This window comes from Oncorhynchus keta, chromosome 13, assembly GCF_023373465.1.
Source record: "Oncorhynchus keta strain PuntledgeMale-10-30-2019 chromosome 13, Oket_V2, whole genome shotgun sequence".
Lineage (NCBI taxonomy): Eukaryota > Metazoa > Chordata > Actinopteri > Salmoniformes > Salmonidae > Oncorhynchus > Oncorhynchus keta.
Genome location: NC_068433.1, coordinates 32,989,871 through 33,016,715, shown reverse-complemented (window position 1 = coordinate 33,016,715; position 26,845 = coordinate 32,989,871). Strand labels below are relative to the sequence as shown.

General features: G+C 44.4%; 1 protein-coding gene across 4 annotated transcripts; it reads right to left on the bottom strand.

Moving 5' to 3' along the window:
- Positions 1-9,976: 9,976 nt before the first annotated feature.
- On the bottom strand, positions 9,977-20,437 carry LOC118392223 (uncharacterized). Of its 4 annotated transcripts, none has more exons than XR_004827327.2 (4): positions 19,098-20,437; positions 18,880-19,013; positions 15,807-18,031; positions 9,977-10,923 (listed from the first exon to the last, which is right to left on the bottom strand). XR_004827327.2 is itself a non-coding variant. In XM_052460019.1 (4 exons), exon 4 carries the CDS (start codon positions 14,178-14,180, stop codon positions 12,951-12,953), a length of 1,230 nt encoding a protein of 409 aa, XP_052315979.1. In that variant the 5' UTR covers positions 14,181-14,605; positions 15,807-16,164; positions 16,260-16,379; positions 16,588-17,609; the 3' UTR covers positions 12,853-12,950. The 4 variants fall into 4 exon arrangements, 3 of the variants coding, with proteins under 3 accessions (XP_052315979.1, XP_052315980.1, XP_052315978.1); XM_052460019.1 differs by lacking the exons at positions 9,977-10,923; positions 18,880-19,013; positions 19,098-20,437 and adding an exon at positions 12,853-14,605 and having other exon boundaries at positions 15,807-16,164; positions 16,260-16,379; positions 16,588-17,609; XM_052460020.1 differs by lacking the exons at positions 9,977-10,923; positions 18,880-19,013; positions 19,098-20,437 and adding an exon at positions 12,853-14,605 and having other exon boundaries at positions 15,807-16,161; positions 16,260-16,379; positions 16,588-17,609.
- Between the last annotated feature and the right edge of the window lie 6,408 nt (positions 20,438-26,845).

The window sequence follows — 26,845 nt, the reverse complement described above, 5'->3', positions numbered from 1 at the left end:
CCATTTCTGCAATTCAATTGACAGCCATGTCTATAAACGCTAAAAAGTCCACCTCACTGAAGCACGTATTCTTCCCATCACTCTGTCTTGGTCTCTGCCTACTCACAGGAATCCTCTCAGGGTCTCTCAACCTGTACCAATCTTCCTCTACCCCTCTCTTCACTGCTTCGGCATACAACACTTTCTGTACTACTCGAACCCTGGCAACCTCAATCTGTCTTTCTCTCACCGGACAACTCTGATCTCCAGCCACAAGGGCACCTACACAACTAACACACATAACTTTCTCCACCGATAACACATTCCTTCATGTCATGCACTTCTGCACACGTCTCACATCTAGGCATATCCCTCCTACACACTGCTGCAACATGCCCATAAACTTGACACCTAAAACGCCATAGTATTTTTGCAACAAAAGCTCTCACGGGATAACTGACACTTCCTATCTTGACCTTATCTGGCAAAGACTCTGTATCGAAACTCAGCATGACAGACAATGTCTTTCCCCACACTCTCCACCGGACCTTCGTCTCACCAAACAGCGGGCGTCACATACACACATCTTGGTGCCAAGAGTGTTTGCGTGGGCTCAGGGGGCAGGTCTGATCTCACTAGGCTGTCCACAATGATATGACTGCGTTTGTACACCACTAAAGCGGGTTCTTGGAAAAGGTGCACCATTTTTGGTTTGATTGCAGAATATACAGTACATTTGAAAAGTATTCAGACTCCTTGACCTTTTCCACATTTTGTTACGTTACAGCCTTTCGAAATCAACGGTTTCACTAACGTAGGCTAATGTGATTAGCATGAGGTTGTAAGAAACAAAACCAAAATTCCAGGATATAGACGTGGTGTTGGAGTTTGTGGGCTCTGTGTACAAGTTAGTGTGCAATGTGTCATTGTCTTTAATGATTCATAAGTCCAGAAAGCATATTTTTTACTCATCAGTCTGCATGGTGAATTTGAGATATTCAGAGCTCTCATTTAGCAGAGCGTGGAATTAATTTAACACCTGTTGACTTCCTCCCCAGAGGACAAAGACATTGGTTGTGTTTCCCTGCTAAGACGTTGCGTGCATCAACCAATGGTTGCGTGCCACATCATCGACTGTGTCATCGACTGACAGATTGCTATAACATATGATGTGGTTAGCTGATACATAAAATACCTATCCAGGTGTTGAAAGATCTGGAAGAAGGTAGCAATGCCTGGCAGCGGAACATCATCGATGAAGAGGTACATGCTTGTTTAATTTAGGGACTGTTTAAAAGTTGGTATAAGGCCTCCCGAGTGGCACAGTAGTCTAAGGCACTGCATCGCACTGCTAGCTGTGTTACTACATATCCTGATTAGATTCCAGGCTGTGTCGCAGCCGACCGCGACCGGGAGACCCATTAGGCGGCACACAATTGGCCCAGCGTCGTCCGGGTTAGGGGAGGGTTTGGCCAGCCGGGATGTCCTTGTCCCATCGCGCTCTAGCGACTCCTGTGGCGGGCCAGGTGTACGTTGTTCCCTCTGACACAATGGTGCAGCTGGCTTCTGGGTTAAGCGGGCATTGTGTCAAGAAGCAGGGGTCGTGTTTCGGAGGACGCACGGCTCTCAACCTTCGTCTCTCCCGAGTCGGTGGAGGAGTTGCAGCGATTGGACAAGACTGTAACTACCAATTGTACCCCCTTTTCTCCCCAATCTTAGGCAATTGCACCTGATTCCAAACATCTCTCCAGTGTGGATGTGGTGTTTTGCTGGAGTATTTATTATTTTATTTTATTATTTGATTTTATTCTATTTTTTTTATACGGGTAACCTTCCGTTAGTCAGCACCTCTAGAAACACTTTTGGGTGTGCGTCAGCTCATGCTTTTATTTTGAAGCATACCATTCATTCTCAAAAGCCCAAACCGATCTCTGTGTGCAGCAGCAGGAGGTGACATTAGTATTGTAATTGGCTGCTTTCAAAGACGGTTTCATTATGTATTTTGTTTTTAAGAAAATTGCATAGGCCTAGAAGTCATAGAAAACTGAGAATAGGAGCAGTCACGATTCAGTTTGAAAGACATTCAAAGAAAAGTATTCTCAAAAGCACTGGCACCCTTTTTCAGTCCGTATGAAATGGTCAGGAGAATAAAAAGTGGTGGTGGCAACATCATGCTGTGGGGATGTATTTCAGCAGCAGGGACTGGAAGACTAGTCAGGATCGATGGAAAGATGAACGGAGCAAAGTACAGTGAGATCATTGATGAAAATCTGCTCCAGAGTGCTCAGGACCTCAGACTTGGGTGAAGTTCACTTTCCAACAACGACCCTAAGCACATAGCAAAGACAACGCAAGAGTAGCTTCGGAACAAGTCTCTTAATGTCCTTGAGTGGCCCAGCCAGAGCCCGGACTTCAACCCGATCTGACATCTCTGGAGAGACCTGAAAATAGCTGTGCTGCAACGGTTAGGCTATATTGCTCCCTCTTTAGTAATTTGAGTTTCTTCATTTTTAGTCACAGTGCTTAAAGCATCAGACAAGCTTGGTTGTCACGTTCGTCGTATGGAGGAGACCAAGGCGCTGCGTGATGTGAATACATGATATTTTAATGAAGACGAAGAACACTTAACAAACTATACAAAACAACAAACAGAACGTGAAGCTATATAAAACTAGTGCAGACACAGGCAAATAGACATAGACATAGAATACTAAGGTCAGGGCGTGACATTGGTAGCATACATGTAGTTGATTTTATTCAAACATAGGGTTTGTCTATAAAAACTCCAAGTTTACTTTGATATGATGTGTATTATTTTATTTTTTTGTTACTTGGATTATTCTTTTTTTGCATGATAGTATTGGTGGCAATATTTTTAGAATAAAGTCGGGAGGGGCGCACCAACTAAATCTTGCTTAGGGCCCCAAAAGTCCAAAAAGGGACACGCATGCACAATAAAGGAAGTTTATCAAATAAAGTGATTGACAGGAAAAGTAATTTACTACATAAATTACAATCACAGCCTCCCCCCTATGTTTATTTGCTTGCTTTACTGGGGGAATGGGATGGAGAAAGGGTTTACAATTGACAGGGTGGGGCTCATGGCTACATAGAGCCGTGACTACATGGAACTCTATTCCACATCAAGTAACTTTAAGCAAGAAGTAAAATCAGATTGAAAAAAATGATAAAAATACTCCTTATGGAATAGCGGGGACTGTGAAGAGACACAGGCACAGACACAGACATACATATGGATTTTGTGTTATAGATATGTGATAGTAGAGTAGTGGCCTGAGGGCACTAGGGCACACACTTAAAAGTTCTAGGTCACCATTTTCCTTATAACTTTTCCCTGAACAATGCACTACTGGTCATCAAAGTCTGGCATTCTCTGGATTTATGGCGCTTTCAAGACAAATAGGAACTCCGGAAAAAAACTATGTCGAATCATGATGACGTCAGTGATCTTCAGGTCAGAGCTCTAGAAAGAGGCAAGAGTTCCCGACTTGCAATTCCGAGTCAGAATGACCGTTCAAAACGTATTTTCCCAGTCAGAGCTCTTTTTATCCCAGTTGTCTTGAACTGAAGTCTGAGATTTCAAAGTTTCCAGTTGTTTTGAGCGCGGCAGAAGTCATCCTGGATTATCACTATGGCCAATGTTGAATTTCTACCCCTTCCAATCATTTTCTATTTTGTCTTTGTTGAAGTCCTTCTTTGTCATCCTCAGACAAGCTGAATGGTACCATCTCCTGAGATAATAGATTCAACTGTTCATCACTTACAGCCAAATGTTTAATACCCCGGGTATTCCCAGAACACATTCTGGAAAGTCTATAGATACAGTGGTCACTTTATTAGGTACAACCCCCATTGCATCTGGTACAGCGTGTATTCGAAACTGTTGATGAAACTGGGAAAGGAGATAGACTGTCCAGATGGAGTTTATTACAGTCAGCACAAGTTTTGGAACTTAAGAGCGCGTCTGACTTAAATTCTGAGTTACAAAAGACCATAACAGACTGTGCTGTCATTTTGCACATTCTAAAGTTCAAACAAACAGTAACAGAATACCTGAATACTTCTCTGCATGCTTTAGTGTCTAGCAAGCCAAGACCACGGGACTTGGTGTATGTAGGGCCAAATCGGAATAATAGGTAGGAGCAAGCCCATGTAATGCTTTGTAGGTTAGCAGTAAAACCTTGAAATCAGCCCTAGCCCAGGAAGCCAGTGTAGAGAGGCTAGCACTGGAGTAATATGATCACCTGTTTTGGTTCTTGTCAAGATTCTAGCAGCCGTGTTTAGCACAAACTGAATTGTATTTAGCGCCCGGGTAGCCGGAAAGGAGAGCATTGCAGTAGTCTAACCTAGAAGTGACAAAAGCATGGATGAATTTTTCTGCATCGTTTTTGGACAGAAAGTTTCTAATTTTTGCAATGTTACGTAGATGGAAAAAAGCTGTCCTTGAAGCAGTCTTGATATGTTCGTCAAAAGAGAGATTTGGTTCCAGAGTAACGCCGAGGTCCTTCACAGTTTTATTTGAGACGACTGTACAACCATCAAAATTAATTGTCAGATTCAACAGACCTCTTTGTTTCTTGGAACCTTGAACAAGCATCTCTGTTTTGTCCAAATCTAAACTAGTCTAAAGAAGTTTTATTACTTCTTTAATGAGCATAACAGTTTTCAGCTGTGCTAACATAATTGCAAAAGGGTTTTCTAATGATCAATTAGTCTTTTAAAATGAATTGGATTAACTAAAAAATGTGCCATTGGAACACAGGAGTGATGGTTGCTGATAATGGGCCTCTGTACGCCTATGTAGATATTCCATTTAAAAAATCTGCCATTTCCAGCTACAATAGTCATTTACAACATTAACAATGTCTACACTGTATTTCTGATCAATTTGATGTTATTTTAATGGACAGAAAATGTGCTTTTCTTTCAAAAAGAATGACATTTCCTAGTGACCACACATTTTTTAACGGTAGTGTATGTTAAATGGTGCACTCTTAGTTTTCCTTATCTCCACCTGTGGAATGTCCATGTTGATCATCTTGGTCCTCTTGATCCATCCACCGGTTTTCTTTGTTAGTCAGGCCTGACTCCTTCATTCCATAGTTTTTTCCTGTAATCTAATTGAATATGACTGAAGATGCAGAATTTTCTGTCAGGCCCCTTCTAATAGGGTATAACAGGCTCGTTAAAACTTTGACCACACGCCCTCTAGACAGACTACATGCCCTCTATCAAATCAAAACTTAACATTTTCCTCAAAACAAAGGTTGTAAAAGTATGCTAGACATATATAGAATAAAGTTGTAGACACTGCATCACCGCACTCCCTCTCTTGGTCTTCATTTTTGTAAGTCACCTTGATTTAGCCCTTGTGTGTTTTACCAGTTTCTTTATGAAAATATTTAGTGAACTCCATGACAGTAACTAAAGCAGGGGCTAAAAAAGCACAGGTAGACTACAAATGCATGGGAATGACCTGAGCTCGGGAAGTGAGCGCTATTGCAGCGAAATTAGATCTGGTGTTACACTGAAAATCTCCCCCCTGCCAGACACCTGGGGGTTGTGATAAGGTACTTTAGTGACACCAAGCAGACAACTGTTTCAACATTTCTGGGGTTTGTTGAGTTGGAGGGAGGAGATGCCAAATCTATAGCCCGTGCTGTTGTGGCTTTCCTCGAGAATTGTAGTCTTAAAAAAGAGAAACTCCTGGGGATAGGGACTGACAATGCCTCTGTTATGACGGGGATTAACAATGGGGTCCATAAAGTGCTGAAGAAGGAGTATGGCCTCAAATATCTGTTTTTTATTCGCTGTGTGTTTCACTCTCTGCAGTCATGCTTCCAATGACACCATCCCCCGTAGTGTGAAGTCCTTGGTACGAGAGACTTATAACTGGTTTTCAGTGTCTCCAAAGTGCAGGGAGGCCTACAAGGCCACATATGAGACCATCAACTGTGGGGAGAAACCTTTACAGATAACCAAGGTGTGTGTCACACGTTGGCTCTCCATTGAACCTGCGGTTTCACGCATTTTGGACCAGTGGGCGGAGCTTAGGCTGCATTTTGCAGTCACCAAGTCCAGTGAACACTGCTACATGGCTGAGGTTTTATACTCCATGTACAGTGATCCTCAAAACATATTGTATCTGAATTTTTTAAGTCAGTGCTGGGTGAGGTACAGTTGGCCATCAAGGCTTTTGAGGGAGAGCAAGTAGATCCTTTGAAGCTACTTGACAGCTTGGTTAGCCTGATCAAGTCTGTGAGCAGCAGGGTGCTGAATTCACTGGCAAATGTTGATGTACTCAAAGGGTCAATACATGGATACATCAGTCCCAAGCCGTACCTTGGTTACCTTTTTGAGTCAAAGGCAGCTGTGCTCCACCTTGCGCCTGAGGATGAAAACAATGTCCGAAAGCAGTGTGTAGCCTTCACCATCTCCCTCACTAATGAGTTGAGGGTGAGACTGCCGGACAACATCGAAGCATTGCAGTACAGTTTTCAATGTGGAGGAAACTCTAAAGCACAATAAGTACCCTGGAGAAATAGAAAAAATAGCCAAGCTCCTTGGCTACTCCCCTGCAGAGATAAATGAGATTGTCCAGCAATGGCGTGCCATCCATCTTAGTAAATGGAAGGAGACAAAAAACACACTGGGCTTCTGGAGTGAGATTTGGAAGTTCAGGGATGCAGTTGATATCAACCCGTTTCAAGAACTTGCCATGGCTGCTGTGTCTGTGTTGTTCTTGCCACACTCCAATGCTGAAGTCGAGAGAGCATTCAGCCAGATGAGTGTGGTAAAAAGCTGACTTAGAAATCGGATGTCCTTGCAGACCCTTAACTCCATCCTGTACATTCGATATGGACTGAAGCTGTCTGGTGAGGCTTGCTATGAGCACCAGCTGCCTGATAATGTTTTGCAGCTTTTTGGTTCATCAGCTGCTTACTCATTTAAGTCAGCTCCCTCAGTTGCTGAACCTGCCATAGAGAGCCTTGACCAAAATGAAGATGACCCACTCTTTCTGTGAGCCAGCACAACCTGTGTGTGTGTGGAGGGGGGGTCTGAAAAAACAAAACAATTAACCTGAATTAGGGCCAGACTAGTTACCATAATTTTCTCACAATGCCATTGACAGTTTTTTTCTATTGTCTCTTTTTGGTCCATTTAGATTGTTAATGTAGATTGTATACAAACAAAAATGTTATGGTTAAAAATGTTAATGTGTTACTGTGACTTGTTGTAGGCTCCTAAGCAGTGTTGCCAACTCCTCAGTAAGGAAAGTAGCTATTGGCTGTCCTAAAAGTCGCTAAAATGCACACATTTTCCCTCTAAAATGACACAAAAATGATTTTCTCTGTCACACACACTCAGTCACAACACACGTGCCAGGCTGCAAAAGTGCATTGTGAGTGGCGTCAGCAGCAGGCGCTCAGCTCGTGCACAGCCAGCAGCAATTTCAGCAAATTGCAAATCATTGTTGGCTGGCTGACAGCAGCAGTAGTACAGGTTCGACGAGCCAAACCCAATGAATATAGTTGGTCACGAATGTTTGATCTTGAACAGAACTTATAACATCAATCAACATGCCTCAATCAAAAATGTACAGAAAAGAGTGGGAGTCTGTACCTGTCAAAACTGTCAAATATTTTTTTTTGTTTGTTGCTGAGATGGCCAGTCAATTTGAGTAACGTTATTGTGTATTCTACGTAATGACGCAGTTTTACGTTATCACCCAATGGCATGACAATGTCATTTAGGAACTTTTAGCAACTAATCAACCTTCCTCTAGCAATTTACCCTGAAAATTAGTTGGCAACACTGAATAAGACCAACGTTGAGGAAGGTGGTCTTGATCGTGCTGTTGGGCCGGGACCAGCCCCGCTGAAAGCGCAGGTCTAGAGATGGTTAAAGTCCTGAAAGCAGGCAGGGGAGTTCCACTGTCTCATTCAAGAGCTTTGACTGTTTGGACAGGAATTCCGAAGTTTCTTTCGTCTGGACCGAAGCCAGTTCGATCACCTGATCCAGATGGTTGGAGCCAGGATCGCCCGGATGGATACCAACTACCGGGAGTCCATCAGCCCAGTTGAACGTAAGCTACATTCTAGTAAATTTTTTAAAGCCTTTGATACCATAATTGATTGATATTTGAATCATTGTTTTTATGTACAACTTAGCTAGCTGAAGGGCTCTCTAGTTAATAGTCCCTATTTGACATCAGATGTACTTTTACAGAATGTATTATTAAAGTTAGGACTATAACTTTTCCCAAAGTTGGTTTATAATCCTTTTCTAATTATGCAATGTTACCAAATGAAAAGAAAGTTGAGGTGCCTTCTGGCCTGATGAAGTTAGGATCGTCTTCTCCAGGACCCATTTGTTGTTCAAGACAGTTAGTCATTTATTACATTCTTACTGGACTCACATACTCTTAGGGAAAAAGGTTCCAAAATTGTCCTTCTGCTTTCCCCATAAGATAACCATTTTTGGTTCCAGGTATAACCCTTTGGGTAAAATGTTATACTTGAAACCAAAAAAGTGATCTCCTATGGGGACAGCCAGAAAACCCTTTTAAAGTAGATAGTACCATTCTTTCTAAGAGTAGAGTTGGCCTGGGCTACAGTTTATTGATATAGTCAGACTGAATTGTACCGTTTCAAGGCATTGTTAATGATGGTTGATGAGTATTACAATATAATTAATAGAGCTGTAAACTGTAATGAGGTAGATTATGTGGGTGGAATTCAGGTTATACACAATATTGATAATTATTTTGAATTATATTTTAGATTCTTGGCGACAGGGGACTCCTACAGGACCATAGGATTCAGCTTCCGAGTTGGACGGTCCACGGTGGCAGGCATTGTCCCCTCTGTGGCACAAGCCATTTGGGACTGTCTGGTTGGTGAATACATACCTGTCCCCAAGGAGGAAGACTGGAAGACCATCGCTGCCGAGATCCTGGAGAGGTGGCATTTCCCCAACTGTCTTGGCTCTATTGACAGGAAACATGTAGTAATCCAGGCTCCGCCGTGCTCAGGTTCACAATTCTACAACTACAAGGGTACATAATTCAGTTGTACTCTTGGCTGTAGTAGATGCCATCTACTATTTCCATGTTGTTGGTGCTTACAGCAAGGGAAGTGATGGCGGGACCCTCTGCCTTCAGCCAGGCACTTCAGGATGGCACCCTGGAGATTCCACCACCTGCATCACTCCCTGAGGCTGAAGACCCTGGACCTGTTCCCCATGTCTTCATCGGCGACAAGGCATTTCCTTTAAGACCCAACCTCATGAGGCTGGACGCCAACTGCTATTGGCAAAGCCTGTAAGAATCTTTAACAAACTACTGTCCAGGGCAAGGTTAGTTGTTGAATGCGCCTTTGGGATTCTGTCAGCCCGGTGGAGAATGCTTGGTCTCAGCCCCTCAAATGTCGATGCCTGCTTGAAGGCCACGTGTGTTTTCAAAAACTACCTGCGGAGGTCATTCCAGGAGCCGCTCCAGATGGAGATGTGTACGCCAAATGGTCACCAGGGCAGGTGCCAACGACGCCCCCAGACAGGCACCCCAGGTGAGGGAGAAGCTGACCACCTACTTCTCATCGCCAGCAGGTGAAGTCCCATGGCAGTATGACGTGGAGTGAAACAGATCTTTTAAGTGCCCCATAAAAAAGGTTATTTTAAGAACCATCCACCATTGCCTATAAAATTGCATTTCTTCCCCATCATTGTCTCTCTTTGTTTGGAAGCTATATTTAAGTGACATTTGGGAGTAAAGACTAGACCTTAACCACTTCCCTCTCCCATTAACATCAGTATTATACACACCTGGCATAGTACATCAGGTGAGCAGGAGCACTAATTAAAGTGATAAGACACAGTTAATATGATGAAAGGGTAAGCTAGGGTCCGGTCCATACAAATAGTACAGTTTACCACCATGTTCACTGGCGTGACAAAATACAAGTGGAAAAAAAAACAATTTGGGAAGGGAATGTTTTTACTTTCATCTTGTCTTAGATCTGCAAAGGTGTAGGGAAGAAATAAGCAGATTAAGTATACATGCGATATTAATAAACAACTGAAACAACCGACTATGAAAACATAAGTATTCAAGTACAGGAAAGAACATGATAGGTATGTGTGTTGTAAAAATGTTTTAAAAAATAAAACTATTGTGTGTGCATGTAAAAAAATGAATGTGTAGCCTGTAATCTTTAAGAGAACAAGAGCATGTATTTTTGGCACAACTGCAGACAGATACAGGGACTACTCATAAAGCCTAGACGTAGTAGAGGAACTTCAGACATGGCCACAAAGAGAGAGAGGGCAGGGCACTGGAGATCTGAGGTACGAAGAGGTTTGTGTGTGTGTCTCTCTCTGAAAAAATGAAAATAATATGTTGCCATAACACAGCTAAACAAACGGCCCCTGGATGTCACGGACCAGTCGATGGAACATAACTTCACAAAAAGTTTCAACACCCTGGTTTTCAAGTGGTTTTAAATTAAATAAATATTCACCTTTAGTCTCGTAAGAAACAAACAAGAGCATCTGTGGATGAGTTTCAATTCAGAAATCTAAAATAATGAATGCTATCCTAAGACTTTATAAACAAATGACTATGAGTGAATTTAAACAGAACTGACGTGTGTGAAAAGAAAGGTACAATGAGAGAGGTCAAAACAACAACCAGACAACTCCTCTTCCTGTCCTTCCTGTGAGCTGGTCGGCCCCGGCAACTCCTCTCCTCTTCCTGTCAGCTGGTCGGCCCCGGCAACTCCTCTCCTCTTCCTGTCCTTCCTGTGAGCTGGTCGGCCCCGGCAACTCCTCTCCTCTTCCTGTCCTTCCTGTGAGCTGGTCGGCCCCGACAACTCCTCTCCTCTTCCTGTCCTTCCTGTGAGCTGGTCTGCTAAATTGACTCCATTTCTGAAAGGGAAGAGAAAAACAACACATACAAGCTTAACATAATAGAACACCATAAAATATGAGATTTATATGAACTAAATACTGCTTGTGTAGTTAGAGGCATACATTTTGGAACAGTGCGGTAAAGTTGGTAATACTGTTTACTCATGGAATTTGTATTTCAGATCAAAAGATGAATGACAGGCAAATATTTAGACAGCAAACTTGTTTTGGGATATTTTCTAACCTAGGAACAACAGCTATACATTTGCCTCATTAATACTTTGATCTGAAATACCAATTAGCCTACATGAGTATACTGTAAAAATGACCTACTTTACTTCACTGTCGCAACACTTACGACACTACCTGTGATGTAGAGAATTTTTTTTACCATTGAACTTAGCTTCAAAAAGCAGCTGATACATTTTAACCTTGACTGCTGCTTTTCTTTGCTGAGGCAGCCTCTTCAGTGTTGGCACCAGGCTCATGGCAAAGAGGGTCTCTTCATCCTCCTTCCGGTGAGCATCAGGTTGGGCTGCATCCCTCTCGACGGCTTGGAGGAGTCTCTGCTGAAATGAGTTGAGTGGATCTGGGGGCTGGTACCTCCGATGACGCCTGGTGTGACGTCTTTCCTCTCTCTTTCTCTCCACGGCCAAATTCTGTTCCAAGGTCCTCTGGTCACTTCCATGAGGTTCATAATCTCAGGTGGTCCTTGAACCAGAGGTGCTTTCTCCATTTCATCATCTTCCATGGCTGCACCGGTGGTGGTCATACTTGTGGATGATGTTGTAGAGGGTCTCGCTGCACCGATGGAGGCGATGGTCACTCTTGTAGATGACGTTGAGGGCCTTGATGCACCAGTGGGGACAACACTTGTGGATGGTGTAGTAGAGGGTCTGGCTGTGAAATTGCCACTTGTTGCCATAGGCACAATAAATGGATCCAGAAAAGAAAGAATGTAGCAGAAGCTCCAAGGCTGCTGGCCTGAAGCTGCTGTCCCTGAGTTCTCTCCACTAAAAATCTTCTTCTACATAGACATGAACATAAGCCAAACCATTTATGCCAGCAGCACACCATCCTGCATACCACTGCTGGCTTGCTTCTGAAGCTAAGCGGGATTGGTCCTGGTCAGTCCCTGGATGGGAGACCAGATGATGCTGGAAGTGGTGTTGGAGGGCCAGTAGGAGGCACTCTTTCCCCGGGTCTAAAAGAAATATCCCAATGCCCCAGGGCAGTGATTGGGGACACTGCCCTATGTAAGGGTGCCGTCTTTCGGATGGGACGTTAAACGGGTGTCCTGACTCTTGAGGTCATTAAAGATCCCATGGCACTTATCGTAAGAGTAGGGGTGTTAACCCCGGTGTCCTGGCTAAATTCCCAATCTGACCCTAAAACCATCATGGTCACCTAATAATCCTCAGTTTACAATTGGCTCATTCATCCCCCTCCTCTCCCCTGTAACTATTCCCCAGGTCATTGCTGCAAATGAGAATGTGTTCTCAGTCAATTTATCTGGTAAAATAATGGATAAAATAAATAAATTACCTAGCATAACTGTAAGGGATTTCTTCCGAAGAGGAGAGGCGAGAAGGATCAGAGGACCAATATGCGGTGTGGTAAGTGTCCATGGTTCTTTTAATACGTAAATGTACACATGAACAACTCAATACAAAAACAACAAATGTGAAAACCCAAAACAGTCCTATCTGGTGCAAACACAGAGACAGGAACAATCACCCACAAAACCCAACACAAAACAGGCTACCTAAATATGGTTCCCAATCAGAGACAATGACGAACACCTGCCTCTGATTGAGAACCCTATCAGGCCAAACATAGAAATAGACAAACCAGACACACAACATAGAATGCCCACCCAGCTCACGTCCTGACCAACACTAAAACAAGGAAAATACGAACGATGGACAGAATGTGACAGAACCCCCCAAGGTGTGGACTCCGAACGCACAAGGGGAGGGTCTGGGTGGGCATCTGTCCGCGGTGGCGGCTCTGGCGCTGGACGTGTACCCCACTCCATAATTGTCTTAGTCCACCTCCTTAGCGTCCCTTGAGTGGCGGGCGACCCTCGCCGCTAACCTTGGCCTAGGAAACCTAACAACGGGCCCCACTGGACTGAGGTAGTTCAGGACTGAGGGGAAGCTCGGGACTGAGGGGAAGCTCAGGCAGGTGGTTCCGGCAGATCCTGGCTGACTGGCAGATCCTGGCTGACTGGCGGATCCTGGCCGACTGACGGATCCTGGCCGACTGGCAGTTCTAGCGGATCCTGGCAGATCCTGGCAGACTGGCGGATCCTGGCAGACTGGCGGATCCTGGCCGACTGGCGGATCCTGGCTGACTGGCAGTTCTGGCGGATCCTGGCTGACTGGTGGATCCTGGCTGACTGGCGGATCTAACTGATCCTGGCAGACTGGCAGATCTTGGCTGACTGGCGGCTCCTGGCTGACTGGTGGCTCCTGGCTGACTGGCAGCACTGGCGGCGCTGGGCAGACTGGCGGCGCTGGGCAGACTGGCGGCGCTGGGTAGACTGGCGGCGCTGGGTAGACTGGCGGCGCTGGGCCGATGGGAAGCTCCGGCAACGCTGGACTAAGGAGCTCTAGCGCCTCTGGAATGAGGGGCGGGAGCTCTGGCAGTGCCGAACAGGCGGGAGACTTCGGCTGCGCTGGAGAGGAGGAAGGCTCCGGCAGCGCTGGACAGGCGGGACGCACTGTCGGCCTGATGCGTGGTGCTGGCACTGGTGGTACTGGGCCGAGGACACGCACAGGAAGCCTGGTGCGGGGAGCTGCCACCGGAGGGCTGGTGTGTGGAGGTGGCACTGGATGGACTGGACCGTGAAGGCGTACTGGAGATCTTGAGAGCAGGGCTGGCACTAACGGCCCTGGCTGGATCTTCACCCTAGCCCGGCAGATGTGGGAAGCTGGGATGTAGCGCACCGGACTAAGCATGCGTACTGGGGACACCGTGCGAACCACTGCATAACACGGTGCCTGACCAGCACCACGCTCGCCACGGTTAGCACTGCTTGGAGCACTGTAGTGCTGAGATGGCACAGGACGTGCAAGGCTAGGGAGGTGCACAGGAGGCCTGGTGCGTGAGGCTGGCACCATCTTCACCAGCCGACGAGCACGCACCTCAGGACGAGTATGGAGAGCTGACCCAGGTGTCATCAAATCCTTGACACGCTCCGTCGGGCGAATTCCGTGTCTCATGCACCAACACAGCAACTCCCTCATATCTCTCTCCTCCAATCTCCCCATTAACTCCTTCACCGTCTCTGCTTCGCTCACCAACACTGGCTCTGGTTTCCTCCTTGAGACACATGGAGAGTTGGCTCAGGTCTGACTCCTGACTCTGCCACACTCTCCCTGTGCCCCCCCCAAGACATTTTGGGGCTGACTCTTGGGCTTCCATCCGCTCTGCCGTGCTAGCTCCTCATAATGCCGCCTCTCTGCTTTTACTGCCTCCAGCTCGGCTTTGGGGCGGCAATATTCTCCAGGCTGTTCCCAGGGTCCTTTCCCGTCTAGAATCTCCTCCCAAGTCCATCTCTCCAAGTAGTGCAGCCTCTCCCACTGCTGCTGCTACTGCCTCTGTTCCTTCTCCTGCTGCTGCTTTTGCCGTTGCCCGTTACCACGCCGCTTGGTCCTGTTGTGGTGGGTGATTCTGTAAGGGATTTCCTCCTCCTCTTCCGAAGAGGAGAGGCGAGAAGGATCAGAGGACAAATATGTGGCGTGGTAAGTGTCCATGGTTCTTTTAATACGCAAATGTACACATGAACAACTGAATACAAAAACAAGAAACGTGAAAACCCAAAACAGTCCTATCTGGTGCAAACACAGAGATAGGAACAATCACCCACAAAACCCAACACAAAACAGGCTACCTAAATATGGTTCCCAATCAGAGACAATGACTACCTGCCTCTGATTGAGAACCATATCAGGCCAAACATAGAAATAGACAAACCAGACACACAACATAGAATGCCCACCCAGCTCACGTCCTGACCAACACTAAAACAAGGAAAACACATACGAACGATGGACAGAACGTGACAATAACTATAGTTATTAGACCGCTATCATGAACATGTCACCTACTGTACACACACGGTTAGCTGACCAAATTATCAGGGGTACAGTAGTATCTACCATTTCTATTACTATTTATCTGACATTCACACTCTTTCAAACATGATTATTTGGCTAAGTTACCAGGGGTAGTAACTAGCATAATTTATCTGACTATTTCTTTCACACACACACCTCATTGGCTAGGTTAGCAAGCTACGGTAGCTAGCTAACATCTAGCATAAGCTCACTACTAAACTGACCTGGCAATCCCACTATCGTGGACACTTGTCTCCAAGCAGCATTTTTTTGGTGTTTATGTCCCTGTAGCTGTCAGCAGTGTAATATTCATATGTGTAAACAAATGCCCTCACAGCGTCTCAGAACTCTGGAACCATCGTGATGAACTATCACAGCTCAACGGAATAATTTTCAAAGGAGAGAAAATCATTATTCCTTCCAGTCTCAGAGAAGAGATTTTGACAAAGATCCATGCTGGACACATGGGCATGGAAAAGTTCAAACAGAGAGAACGGGACATTTTGTTTTGGCCCAGAATGTGCAAACAAATAGAGGACATTGTTGGTAAATGCGCCATATGTCTTGAGCGACGCCCCTCAAACACCAAAGAGCCAATGTTACCTCACTTGGGCCCTGTTACAAATCAAATGAGTTTGAATCCTTCACAAAAAGCATGGGAGTTTACACATGTCACCACAAGCCCGCATTACCCTGAAAGTAATGGCCTTGCTGAAAAATCTGTGCAGATTGCTAAATCACTCATGGACAAAGCAAAAGCAGACGAGAGACTCCTACCTCAGTCTCCTTGAATACCGCAACACTCCAGTTGACTACTTCAAATCACCAGCCCAGCTGTTGATGAGCCGCAGAATTCGCTCAATTCTTCCCAGCACCAACCAGCAGCTGCAACCTGAGGTCGTCAGCTACAAGGAAATGCATTAAAAAAAACGTGCACGGAGACAACAACAACAAAAGCGATACTACGACAGGTCAGTTTGACCACTGCCACCACTGATCGACGGAGAGTCAGTTAGAATCCAGGAGCATGGCCACTGGAAACCAGCAGTCGTCATCCAGCCAGCTGACACGGAACGTTACATATTACGTCCGCACCGCAGAAGGAGCGGTGTACCGCCGCAATCGTCGTCACCTACTGAACACAAAATAACACACTGATGAGATGAACTGTTCCCCTGAAAGTGATGGACTCAACACACACACAGCACAACATACATCAATCATACTTACCTGCAACACCACAAGAACTGTTTACTGACAGCATCATATTGCACAAGATCTGGAAGAGAGGTCAAGACCAGAGCTGTCCTAGACCTGTGAAACGTCAAAGGGTGTAGGCGGTTCGCTGCCCTAAAAGAGTTCCAGACTGTAAACTTGTTATTGAAAGTTCACTTGAAATGCTTAGGTATTGTATTTGTTTGAAATGTGAAGATGTTATTTCTACAGTGAAAGCTGAGTTGCTGAGAATCCCTTGTTTGAAAAGTAACAGTATGTTGGATTATTGTTTCGGAGTCTGTTGATTCAGTTGGTGTAGTATACAATATAAATGGTTACCTACCTTGAGTTCAAACTACAGAGCATGTATCAAAAGAAACCCTTAGAATATGTAAACATTTATTTTGTTTTAAAAGAAGGGGGATGTAATATTCACGTGTAAACATACTGAATTGTAATTGGATGCATTTTACCGCCGTATCATACTGTGCTATGATTGGTTAAGACCACCCAAATGGTTAGGTCATGGAGCAGTTTGATCCTGGTTGGCGATACGTGAACATGCCAGTTATAGCTAGCTAATAAAGAGCTACGTTAAGAAATATCCTGTAGTACTGCATTTTATTATTTTGTACAAAGTGTGCAAAACAAGACAAGCAGTTGTGCCAAAAATACAAATAGTCTGGGTAGCCATTTGATTAGATGTTCAGGAGTCTTATGGCTTGCGGGTAGAAGATGTTTAGAAGCCTCTTGGAGCTGGACTTGGCGCTCTGGTACCGCTTGCCGTGCGATAGCAGAGAGAATAGTATGATTAGGGGGGCTGGAGTCTGACACTTTTTAGGGCCTTCCTCTGACACGTCAGCATGCTCTCGATGGTGCAGCAGTATAAACTTTTGAGGATCCATGCCAAATCTTTTCAGCCTCCTGAGGGGGAATGGGTTTTGTCGTGCCCTTTTCACGACTGGCTTGGTGTGCTTGGACCATGTTAGTTTGTTGGTGATGTGGACACCAAGGAACTTGAAGCTCTCACTCAACCTGTTCCACTACAGCCCCGTCGATAAGATTGCATGTTCTGTCTGTAGTCTATTTATTCCGGACAAATATCGTCATTAATTCACCAGAATTTGTTACATCTTCATCCCATAAGTATTGAAAGTAGCGTGATGTTACAGCTATGTTTAGACATGTGCAGTTCCGCAACTGAGGTAAAATTATAACCCACCAAACTAGACCTACCTGAAATATAAAAATACCACAGGTAGCCTGTTGTGGCAAAGATGCAGCCGTAGCAGATTGCTAAACAGTACATTTACATGGATAGCCTAATAGTCCAGTCTCAAGTCGTCACATTTGTGACTTGTCAGACTCAAGTCCAAGTCATGTGACTCGAGTCCACAAATCTGCATGAATTGCCTTATTTGGAAATCATAATTTATTCAAAAATCAGTCTCCATCAATTTGTCAAAGAAAGTTTGACAAAATAAAAATCCTGTCCAACTAATAAAAATGTTGATCTTAAACATTTCTCCTATATCTGCCCTTCATTACAAATGTCGTAATGATTATTTATTTTTTTGACATTGCTTTTATCGAATAAACCTGACCGGTATCCTTTCTGATAGAAAACAACACTGAATGCCTCTTCGTCTTGCCAGTAACAACAGAACTGGAGAGGTCAGGAGGAAGGAACATCGTTCTAAATTGTGGTTGGTGGTTTTAGCAACAGCTGTGCTAGACTGATCGACATGGATGGGGATGATGAAAGTCGTGGACCTGGATGATCTGTGCTGAAAGGAAAAGTAAATGCCATGATTTTAGCACTGTTGACAGCAGTGGCACTTCTAGTGTTGAGAACATGAACAGGGTGAAGGTAGTGTAAAACAAAAGTAATGTGTTCGATAGGACCACAGAGTCTCATCTACACCCTATTCGTTAAGAGATTGGTGCGGTCACATTAGCCTGGTTAATTCCCAGCTCTCAACAAGGAATTGGCCCAGAAGCTGCCCTGTTCCAGGGGGCTGGAACTGATTGAATCTGCCCAGAATCGGACTTTGCTGGCATCTTACCAGAATCCCCCAAGAAGAAAATGTATACAAAGCTACCAGATTTGGTCATTTTAAATATTACTATTATTAATGTTTGAGAAGGTTAACTAAGAAAGTACCGATGGGCTTTCACTGTTAGTTTGTCCCATCTCCATTAAGGTTTTTTAAATGCCAAAGCATGGGACATGTAGCAGCTCTGTGCAAAGAGAGGAAGGAAACATGATTATAGTGAATGTGGGACAGTGCAGAATTTAGTGGAGGCCAGTCACAGAAAGAGACTAGAAATGAGTAAAAACAAATACATGTTTTTTATTTTATTCACTCTGAATGTCTTATGCAGAGGCTGCAGGGCAGATTGGTGGAATTATTAGGTAGTGTTATGTACACCTCTTGGAGAGAACACACTACACTCAACTCCCCCTGGAGTGAAAGAGGTATGTGATTGTAGGTGCAGGTAAGGATGACCGAGGCAGAGAATATTACCATTTACAGGGAACTTATTTCCTTAACACAGTAATGTGGGGAAAGGGGCTGGACTGAAGCAAAGAAAGTAGAAGTTAGAGCCCCTCACCTGCCTACCCACTACTTACCTATCCTTTTAGCACCTCCTGGCACGCTAACCAAAATACAGGGGGTGGTCTGCCCAGGTCTTACCTACTGTGCATAGACAGTAAATACTACAGGTTATACATGTCCACAGGCCTTTTGCCTAACCCCTTCCTCCCTGGGAACAAAAACAGAATAATTACTAACATAAAAGTTAATAATTTCAATGATCAAGAACACAGTGCTTTTGCCATACACATACCTCAGAAGTAGTGGCTACAAAAGACTTTCAGCAAAACTGTCACTCGCCTACAACCAACACAGAACATCCAAGGAGCTCAATCTTCTCCTGACAAAGGAACACTGGCTTTTATCCAGCTGGAGAAGGAGTTGGTAATTGAAAACAGCTGTTTCCCCTGACGAGAGGGTGGGTTCAGAGCGCCAATCATCGATGGGGCCGACCAATCAGCTGCTTTGTATCCAGGACGCCATTTCCTGAAATACACACATACAAACCCAAAACAACACAGAAACTGGGGAGCATAACAGGCAGAATGATGGAGATAATAGTCTCCTGGAATAAGTGAAACTACTGTAGAAAATGTTGCTTAGACACAGATACCTGTTCAGAAATCTTGCTCTAACAAATGTGTCATGTCAAAGGACACCTTAATAGGTCATCTTATTGACTCCATAGCCTTCATTGGAATGGTTATCAACCTGACTGTGTTTGTGGAAAAACTAACTGCCAATTTGAAGATCATTGTGGAAGCAGCAACAGAGTTTGTAGGCAGTGCAGAATTTGGCAGATGTTACTGTCACCAAGATTGTTGATATGTTGACTCCAAATAATACTAATTATGGATTGTCTCAGTATGATGACAAGACCTTTGGTTTTTGTTATCCTTCCGTGGAATGCCTGTAGCCTTATTGCTAACGGTCAGAAGTTTAATATGTAATTGATTTAGAGATCAAACTTGACGTGATATGTGTTCAAGAAACATGGCTTAGACCACTTCTTGATTTTATTATTCCTGGTTATTGCTCAATCAGATCGGTCAACTGGACAGGGTGGTGGGTGTGCTACGTTCATAAGGGAAGGTCTTGCATATTTTAATATACCTGTCCCATCTGAATATTGTAATGATGTGCTCTGAGAGTCGGGAAGCAAGTTCAGGGAGTGAGTGTTTTAATAAATAAACACAACATAATGCAAAATAAGAAACACGGACAATGCACATATATGACACAGGAACATTAACACCTGGTAAGGAACCAAAGAGTGACATATACAGGGAAGGTAATCAGGGAGGTGGAGTCCAGGTGAGTATGATGACGCGCAGGTGCGTGTAATGATGGTGACAAGTGTGCTCCATAACAAGCGGCCTGGTGACCAAGAGGCCTGACCGTTGATCCTGCTGAGGCAGGGGAGCCCGTCGGGACAATCTGGCTGAGACATGAAAATCTGTAGCAGCTCCCGGACCCCACATCATTCCACCTGACACAAAAAAAACACTCCCTGATCCTTCCTTTAGGTGAGGCGTTATTCTGAATCGATGTGCGCTGAGAGTCAGGAAGCAAGTTCAGGGAGTGAGTGTTTTAATAAATAAATACAACATACTACAAACTAAGTAACACAGAAACATTAACGCCTGGGGAAGGAACCAAAGGGAGTGACATATATATAGGGAAGGTAATCAGGGAAGTGATGGAGTCCAGGTGAGCGCAGGTCTGCGTAATGATGGTGACAGATATGCGCCATAACGAGCAGCCTGGTTACCAAGAGGCCGGAGAGGGAGCACAGTTGACAAATATGAATGTGTGATCTTGGAAATCTACAGTGCAGGTCGTAATATTAAGTTACAACATTTTTACAACCCTTGTCGTCAACTATCTGTTGCGATGTTTGATGAAATATATGGAGAATTGGGCTCTATAGAGCGATGGTGGGGTGACTGCAATGCACTTAGCAGTAGCACACATACAAATGCTAATGATACTATTGTGGAAGATATGATGGAAACAAGAGCATTAGTATGTCTTAATGATGGGTGTAGTACAAGAGTTGATGTTGTTAGAGGGGTTACATCCTGCCTGGACCTCACACTGGCTGTGTGTGAATGGAATGGAATTAATGATTCTACTGTTGTAAGTGAAGATTTCCCAATTTCGTGTACCATGACCTTTGATGTTACTATTCCAGATAGGGTGTCATTCAGAAGATGGTGCTTTCATAAAGCAGACTGGGGAAAGTTTTGCGTTCATTACGTAAAGACTGTAGGAGAGGCTGGTTGCTGTACAGTATGTGCTGCCTCTGTGACCTCTGATTTTGAGTGCTGTGAATTTATATGTACCAGTGAGTGAAGTGGGTGAGAAAATGATGGTGGCTCCAAGAGTGAAGAGTGAACTTAAGAGTGAACTCCAGGTATTCGAGAAAGATATAGGGCTTACAGAGTGTTGCGTAGGAATATGACTCCTTAGAATCTACTTTCCAAAGGATGAGAGCTTTAGTACGTAGGGCGTACTAAAAGAGAAATGCATCGAGACAGTTCTGCTCTACAATAGGCAGGGATACTGAGCTGGGGGATATATGGTCTATTTTGAAGAAGATGTCCACTTGAATTGCAATTTTGGTTGTGGGTCAAAAAATGTCCGTAACTGATAAAGAAAAGGCTAACTTGTTGGGGAAGACATTTTCTAGGGTACATAATAGATACATATAAGCGATGCAGGTATGATATTTTAAATGTGCATGTTAATGTGTATAAGAAAATGGATACTGTTGACGTCTTCGGATGCTGGGTTTACCATTCATGAGATGCGTTCAGCCTAAATAGGCTGTGGGTATACAGCCCCAGGTCATGATCAGTTATGCTATGTAATGTTTAAGCATCTACCTGATGAGGTCATGCATGTTCCCCTGGGATTATTTAATACTATGTGGAGGGGGTTATACCTCCTGGTTGGAAACATGCAGTAATAGGACCTTTTGTAAAGCTTGGTAAGGTCCCTTCATGTGCTGATAGTTATAGACCAATAGCACTGACTTCTAACTGATGGAAAAGATGATTGTTATATTTCCTGGAACATAGAGGTTTATTGAGTCAATGTCAAAGTGGATCCCGTAAAGCTAGATCTACTTTGGATGCATTTGTAAAAGTAAGCAATTGTCAGAGAGAGCCTTGTTTATTCTCTATTTGGTTAAGTCGGGGTGCAACTTGGGTGGGCAAATCTGTGTTTCTATTTCTTTGTTGGTCCAGTATGGTTCCCAATCAGAGGCAACTGTTTATCGTTGTCACTGATTGGGGATCATACTTAGGCAGCCCTTTTTCCCACCTTAGATTGTGGGATCTTGTTTTTGCATAGTTGCTGTCTAGCCTTGCAGAACTTTACGTTCGGTTTTGTATTTTATTGTTTTGTTGGGGTGTACGGTATTAAAAATCATGAACACTTTCCACGCTGCGCTTTGGTCTCATTCATCTAACGACGGACGTAACAGAAGATCCCACCACAAACGGACCAAGCAGCCTGGTCAGGAGGAGAGGACACGACAGAAACCCGAGATGCAGCCCTGGGGGCAGATGACGTGGGCGTCGGTGCTGAGGGGTGAGTCCGAGACCGAGGAGAAATTCTTGGACCGTTTGAGCGAGGAGTGGTGAGCAGTGGAGAGGGACAAAAGAATTTGGAAGGGTTGGAGTCTGGAGCAAGACAGTCGCTTTGAGGAGCGTGTGACCCTTCAGGCACCATGCTTTGCGGTTACATGTACTGTGTCTCCGGTACGCATCCACAGCCTGGTGCGCTCTGTACCAGCTCCCCGCATTTGCCGTGCTAGAGTGGGCATTCAGCCAGGACGGATTGTGCCGACTCAGCGCTCCTGGTCTCCGGTGCGTCTTTTCGACCCAGGATATCCTGCGCCGGCTCTGCGCACTGTATCTCACACATGCGCCCTGTGCCAGCGCCCCGCAGTTGCCAGGCTCGGGCGAGCATCCAGCCAGGATGGGTTATGCCAGCTCTGCGCTCCAGACCTCTGGTGCGTCTCCACGGCCCAGTATATCCTGTGCCAGCTCCGAAGCCACCAGTGATGATCCATGGCACGAAGCCCCCAGTGATGATCCATGGCACGAAGCCTCCAGTGATGATCCATGGCACGAAGCCTCCAGTGATGATCCATGGCACGAAGCCTCCAGTGGTGATCCATGGCCCGAAGCCTCCAGTGGTGATACATGGCCCGAAGCCTCCAGTGGTGATCCATGGCCCGAAGCCTCCAGTGATGATCCATGGCACGAAGCCTCCAGTGATGATCCATGGCACGAAAACCTCCAGGGACGGTCTGCAGCCTAGAGCCTTCAACAGGGGTCACCAGTCCAGAGCCGCCGGTGAGGGTCCCCAGTCCGGAGCCTCCAGCAACGGTCCCCAGTCCGGAGCTTCCAGAGACAGTTCCCAGTCCGGAGTCCGCGACGACAATCTATGGTCCGGAGTCCCCGGAGACTATCCCCGCACCAGAGGCGCCACCAAAGTGGGGGGAGCCTCAAGCGGAGCGAGGTCTGCATCCTGCACTGGAACCTCCACCGAGAGGAGATGCTCACACGGACCATCCCCTATACGTTCAGGTTTGCTGCCGGAGTCCGCACCTTATATATATGACCTTAGGGAGCGTTGTTTATTATCTATTTGGTTAGGTCAGGGTGTGACTTGGGTGGGCAAATCTATGTTTCTCTTTCTTTGTTGGCCTAGTATGGTTCCCAATCAGAGGCAGCTGTTTATCGTTGTCTCTGATTGGGGATCATACTTAGGCAGCCATTTTTTCCCACCTTAGATTGTGGGATCCTGTTTTTGCATAGTTGCTGTCTTTTGCATAGCCCTGCTTTGGTCTCATTCATCTAACGACAGACGTAACAGCAATGAAGTTGAAAAAACAAATGGCTTCTGTCTTTTTTTACATTGAAAAGGTTTATGACTCTATGTGGAGAGAAGGCCTACTAATTAAGATGGAAAGACTTGGTATTGGGGGGAGATTATATAACTGTTTTCTTTATTTTTCTAGCTAAAATAGGATCCATTTGATCTGATTTCTATGGGGAGTTGACAATGTTATTCCTCAAGGCAGTGTTATCACTATTTTACATCGCTGCTACTCTCTATTATAAGTGATGCACCGATATTACATTTTTGGCCGATACCGATATCTGATCATTTCCTTGCCAAAAAAAACCTATACCGAAAGCCGATATTTAAAATTTTAGCTGCCTTTTAAGCATTCTAGTATAGTTAAATAGTTAACACACAAACATGGACACAGCGGTCTAAGGCACTGCATCTCAGTGCAAGAGGCATCTTTACAGTTCCTGTTTCGAATCCAGGCTGTATCACATCCGACAGTGATTGGGAATCCCATAGGGCGCTGCACAATTGGCCCAGCGTCATCTGGGCCATCATTATAAATAAGAATTTGTTCCTAACTGACGTGCCTAGTTAAATAAAGATAACACACACACACCACACTGACCAAAAACATATTGTTGGCATTTACATATGTCCCAATTACCAGTAAAACATAATCAAAACCTATTTCTTTCACTTACTTGCTGTGCTGTTTCGTTGTTCATTTGTTCAGTCATTTCCTTGGTAAAGGCTCACTCCCCCACCTTTGGAAGATCTGTCTTGCCAAAAAAATGTTATTACCAGAAAGGTTAACATCAGTATTCAAAACACTCTTCCTTAACCACGTCTCAGTAATGACCAACACATCTGGATTGGAGCTGTGAACCCACACTTCCAATTGATCCAGTTTAGGTAATAAGCTTCTTGTGTCAACGTGCAGAAACCCAGGCTTTTGCGAGAGCAGAAATCAGTGAAGCAGATATCAGAGCACTAGTCAGAATTGGGGTTAGCAACAGTAGATGGGACAGGGTGTACATGCACATTTCCAGATATCATCAACAGTAATACAATCAAGGCACGGCATAGTACAGGGAGAGCTCTGCAGTGCTGATTTATGACATCTGCATGTGCATCAGATGGCAACAAGATCATATTGTACAGCAATTCCATCAGGTAACATGAATACAAAGCCGGTGAGTGGTGGTTAGAATAGGATGGGAGGCCTAAAGTCTGTGTAACCAATAGAGAGTCAGATTCTCGAATGTGGGAACAAACAGTCTGTCCCACAGTTGGGTAAAGAAAGTTAGTAGTCAACAAAGTATGCAGGATTCATGAGGCAAATAGCAAAAATGCACAAGAAAAAATAAATATATATAATGACTTGGGGCTAGCTATAGAGTCACTCACTCCAACAGTGGGTGTGTGCTGGAGCCGAGCGGTAGCTCAGGAGAGAGGGGTGAGTGTGGTGGGGGTACCTGTACCAGATGGGGAGACAAGCCAGGGCAGACGGTGAACAGATCGCCGGGTGGAATCCAAGTAGCAGTGCAGCAGGCAACAGAAGTAGGTGTCTCACCCAGTTGGGAGAAGCTTTTATTTCTGGAGGCAGATTTATTGTAGAAAATGCCAGTGAATGGTCTTTGAACAGCAGGAAGGGGCTTCAGAGGATGCTTCAAAGACTCCTGCCACTTGTTGGGCACAAAGGCTTCAACACCTTTTACGTCACACCTTAGTGCTAATTGAAATTGTGTCTGGTCTGTCCTTACAAGCCTGGGAGCCTTAACTCAGCTTTCAGTCCCCGTAAAATATATAATTGTAATGTACTTTATTTATTTATTTATTTTTTTTCTCTTTTTGGCTTTCAAAATAGCATCAGACCAAACACTACTCACAGTTCCAGGTTGGATGGTGTCCTGCTGTTGTAGAGCACCCTCCGTATAGCTTGGAAAAAGGAAACCTTGGAAGCAGTAATCTCTCCGGTTAATTTTGGTTCAACAAAGGCAAACATGTCATATTCCCCTCAAGCCAGATGAAGTAGTTCTTGCTAAACATTACCTCTCAAAAAAATAAAGATGCTATGCCACTTCTGACATGTCCTGTGTGGATAAACTGTTAGACCATGATATGTTCCCGTTACTGAAAGCAATCGTACAGGATGCACTGACCATCCGAGTTAGCAGCTGTGAGAGATCTTTCAGTGCATTAAGACGTCTATATATCTGGTTTAGAGCCCAATGACCCAAGATAGAATGCATCATGACAATTGCCAAAGATATACAGTTGAAGTCAGAAGTTTACATACACTTCTGACCCACTGGGAATGTGATGAAATAAATAAAAGCTTAAATAAATTATTTGTTCTACTATTATTCTGACATTTCGCATTCTTAAAATAAAGTGGTGATCCTAACTGACCTAAGTCAGGGAATCTTTACTAGGATTAAATGTCAGCAATTGTGAAAAACTGAGTTTAAATGTATTTGGCTTAGGTGTATTTAAACTTCCGACTTCAACTGTATATACTAACACACTTGGGAAAGAGTCATTGACAGGTTTGCACCGACAGTTTCATTTAGTTTCATTTCTAATCTTTATGGATGGACTAACATCCTAGTGTTGTGTAATATAACTCGCAAACATTGTGACTATTTAGTTGGAGAAAGGATAATATGTATGTGAAAGGATTGTATGTGTGTAAAATTGTGAAGTGTTGTTACTGCAGTGGGGTCGGAGGGGGTGTTTTTGTGTAATTAAATAGGTAGATATATTGTCCTGTAGCTATTTGACCTTGGAAACTGTGATGTGTTACCACAAATAGTACAAAATCATGATTTGTAAGAGTGTTTGGTGCCTGCGTTTGTACATATTATCTGCAAGAGTTATCTTCATGGAAAATTACGATATAGTTATGCACTTGTAATTTGTACTTGCTAATAGAATTTTTGGAATATTATTAACACCATATTCCATGCGTTTACTCACCACAATCCATTGAATTAATATTGAGGAAGTGTTCATTATTTGGCATCAGGAGAGCACAGTGCATGGAAGAAAGCAGTGAGATATGCAACATTGCATTATAGTGGAGATTTTAGCATGTAAATCTTGGGAGGGGCAAAAAAAAAGGAGGCA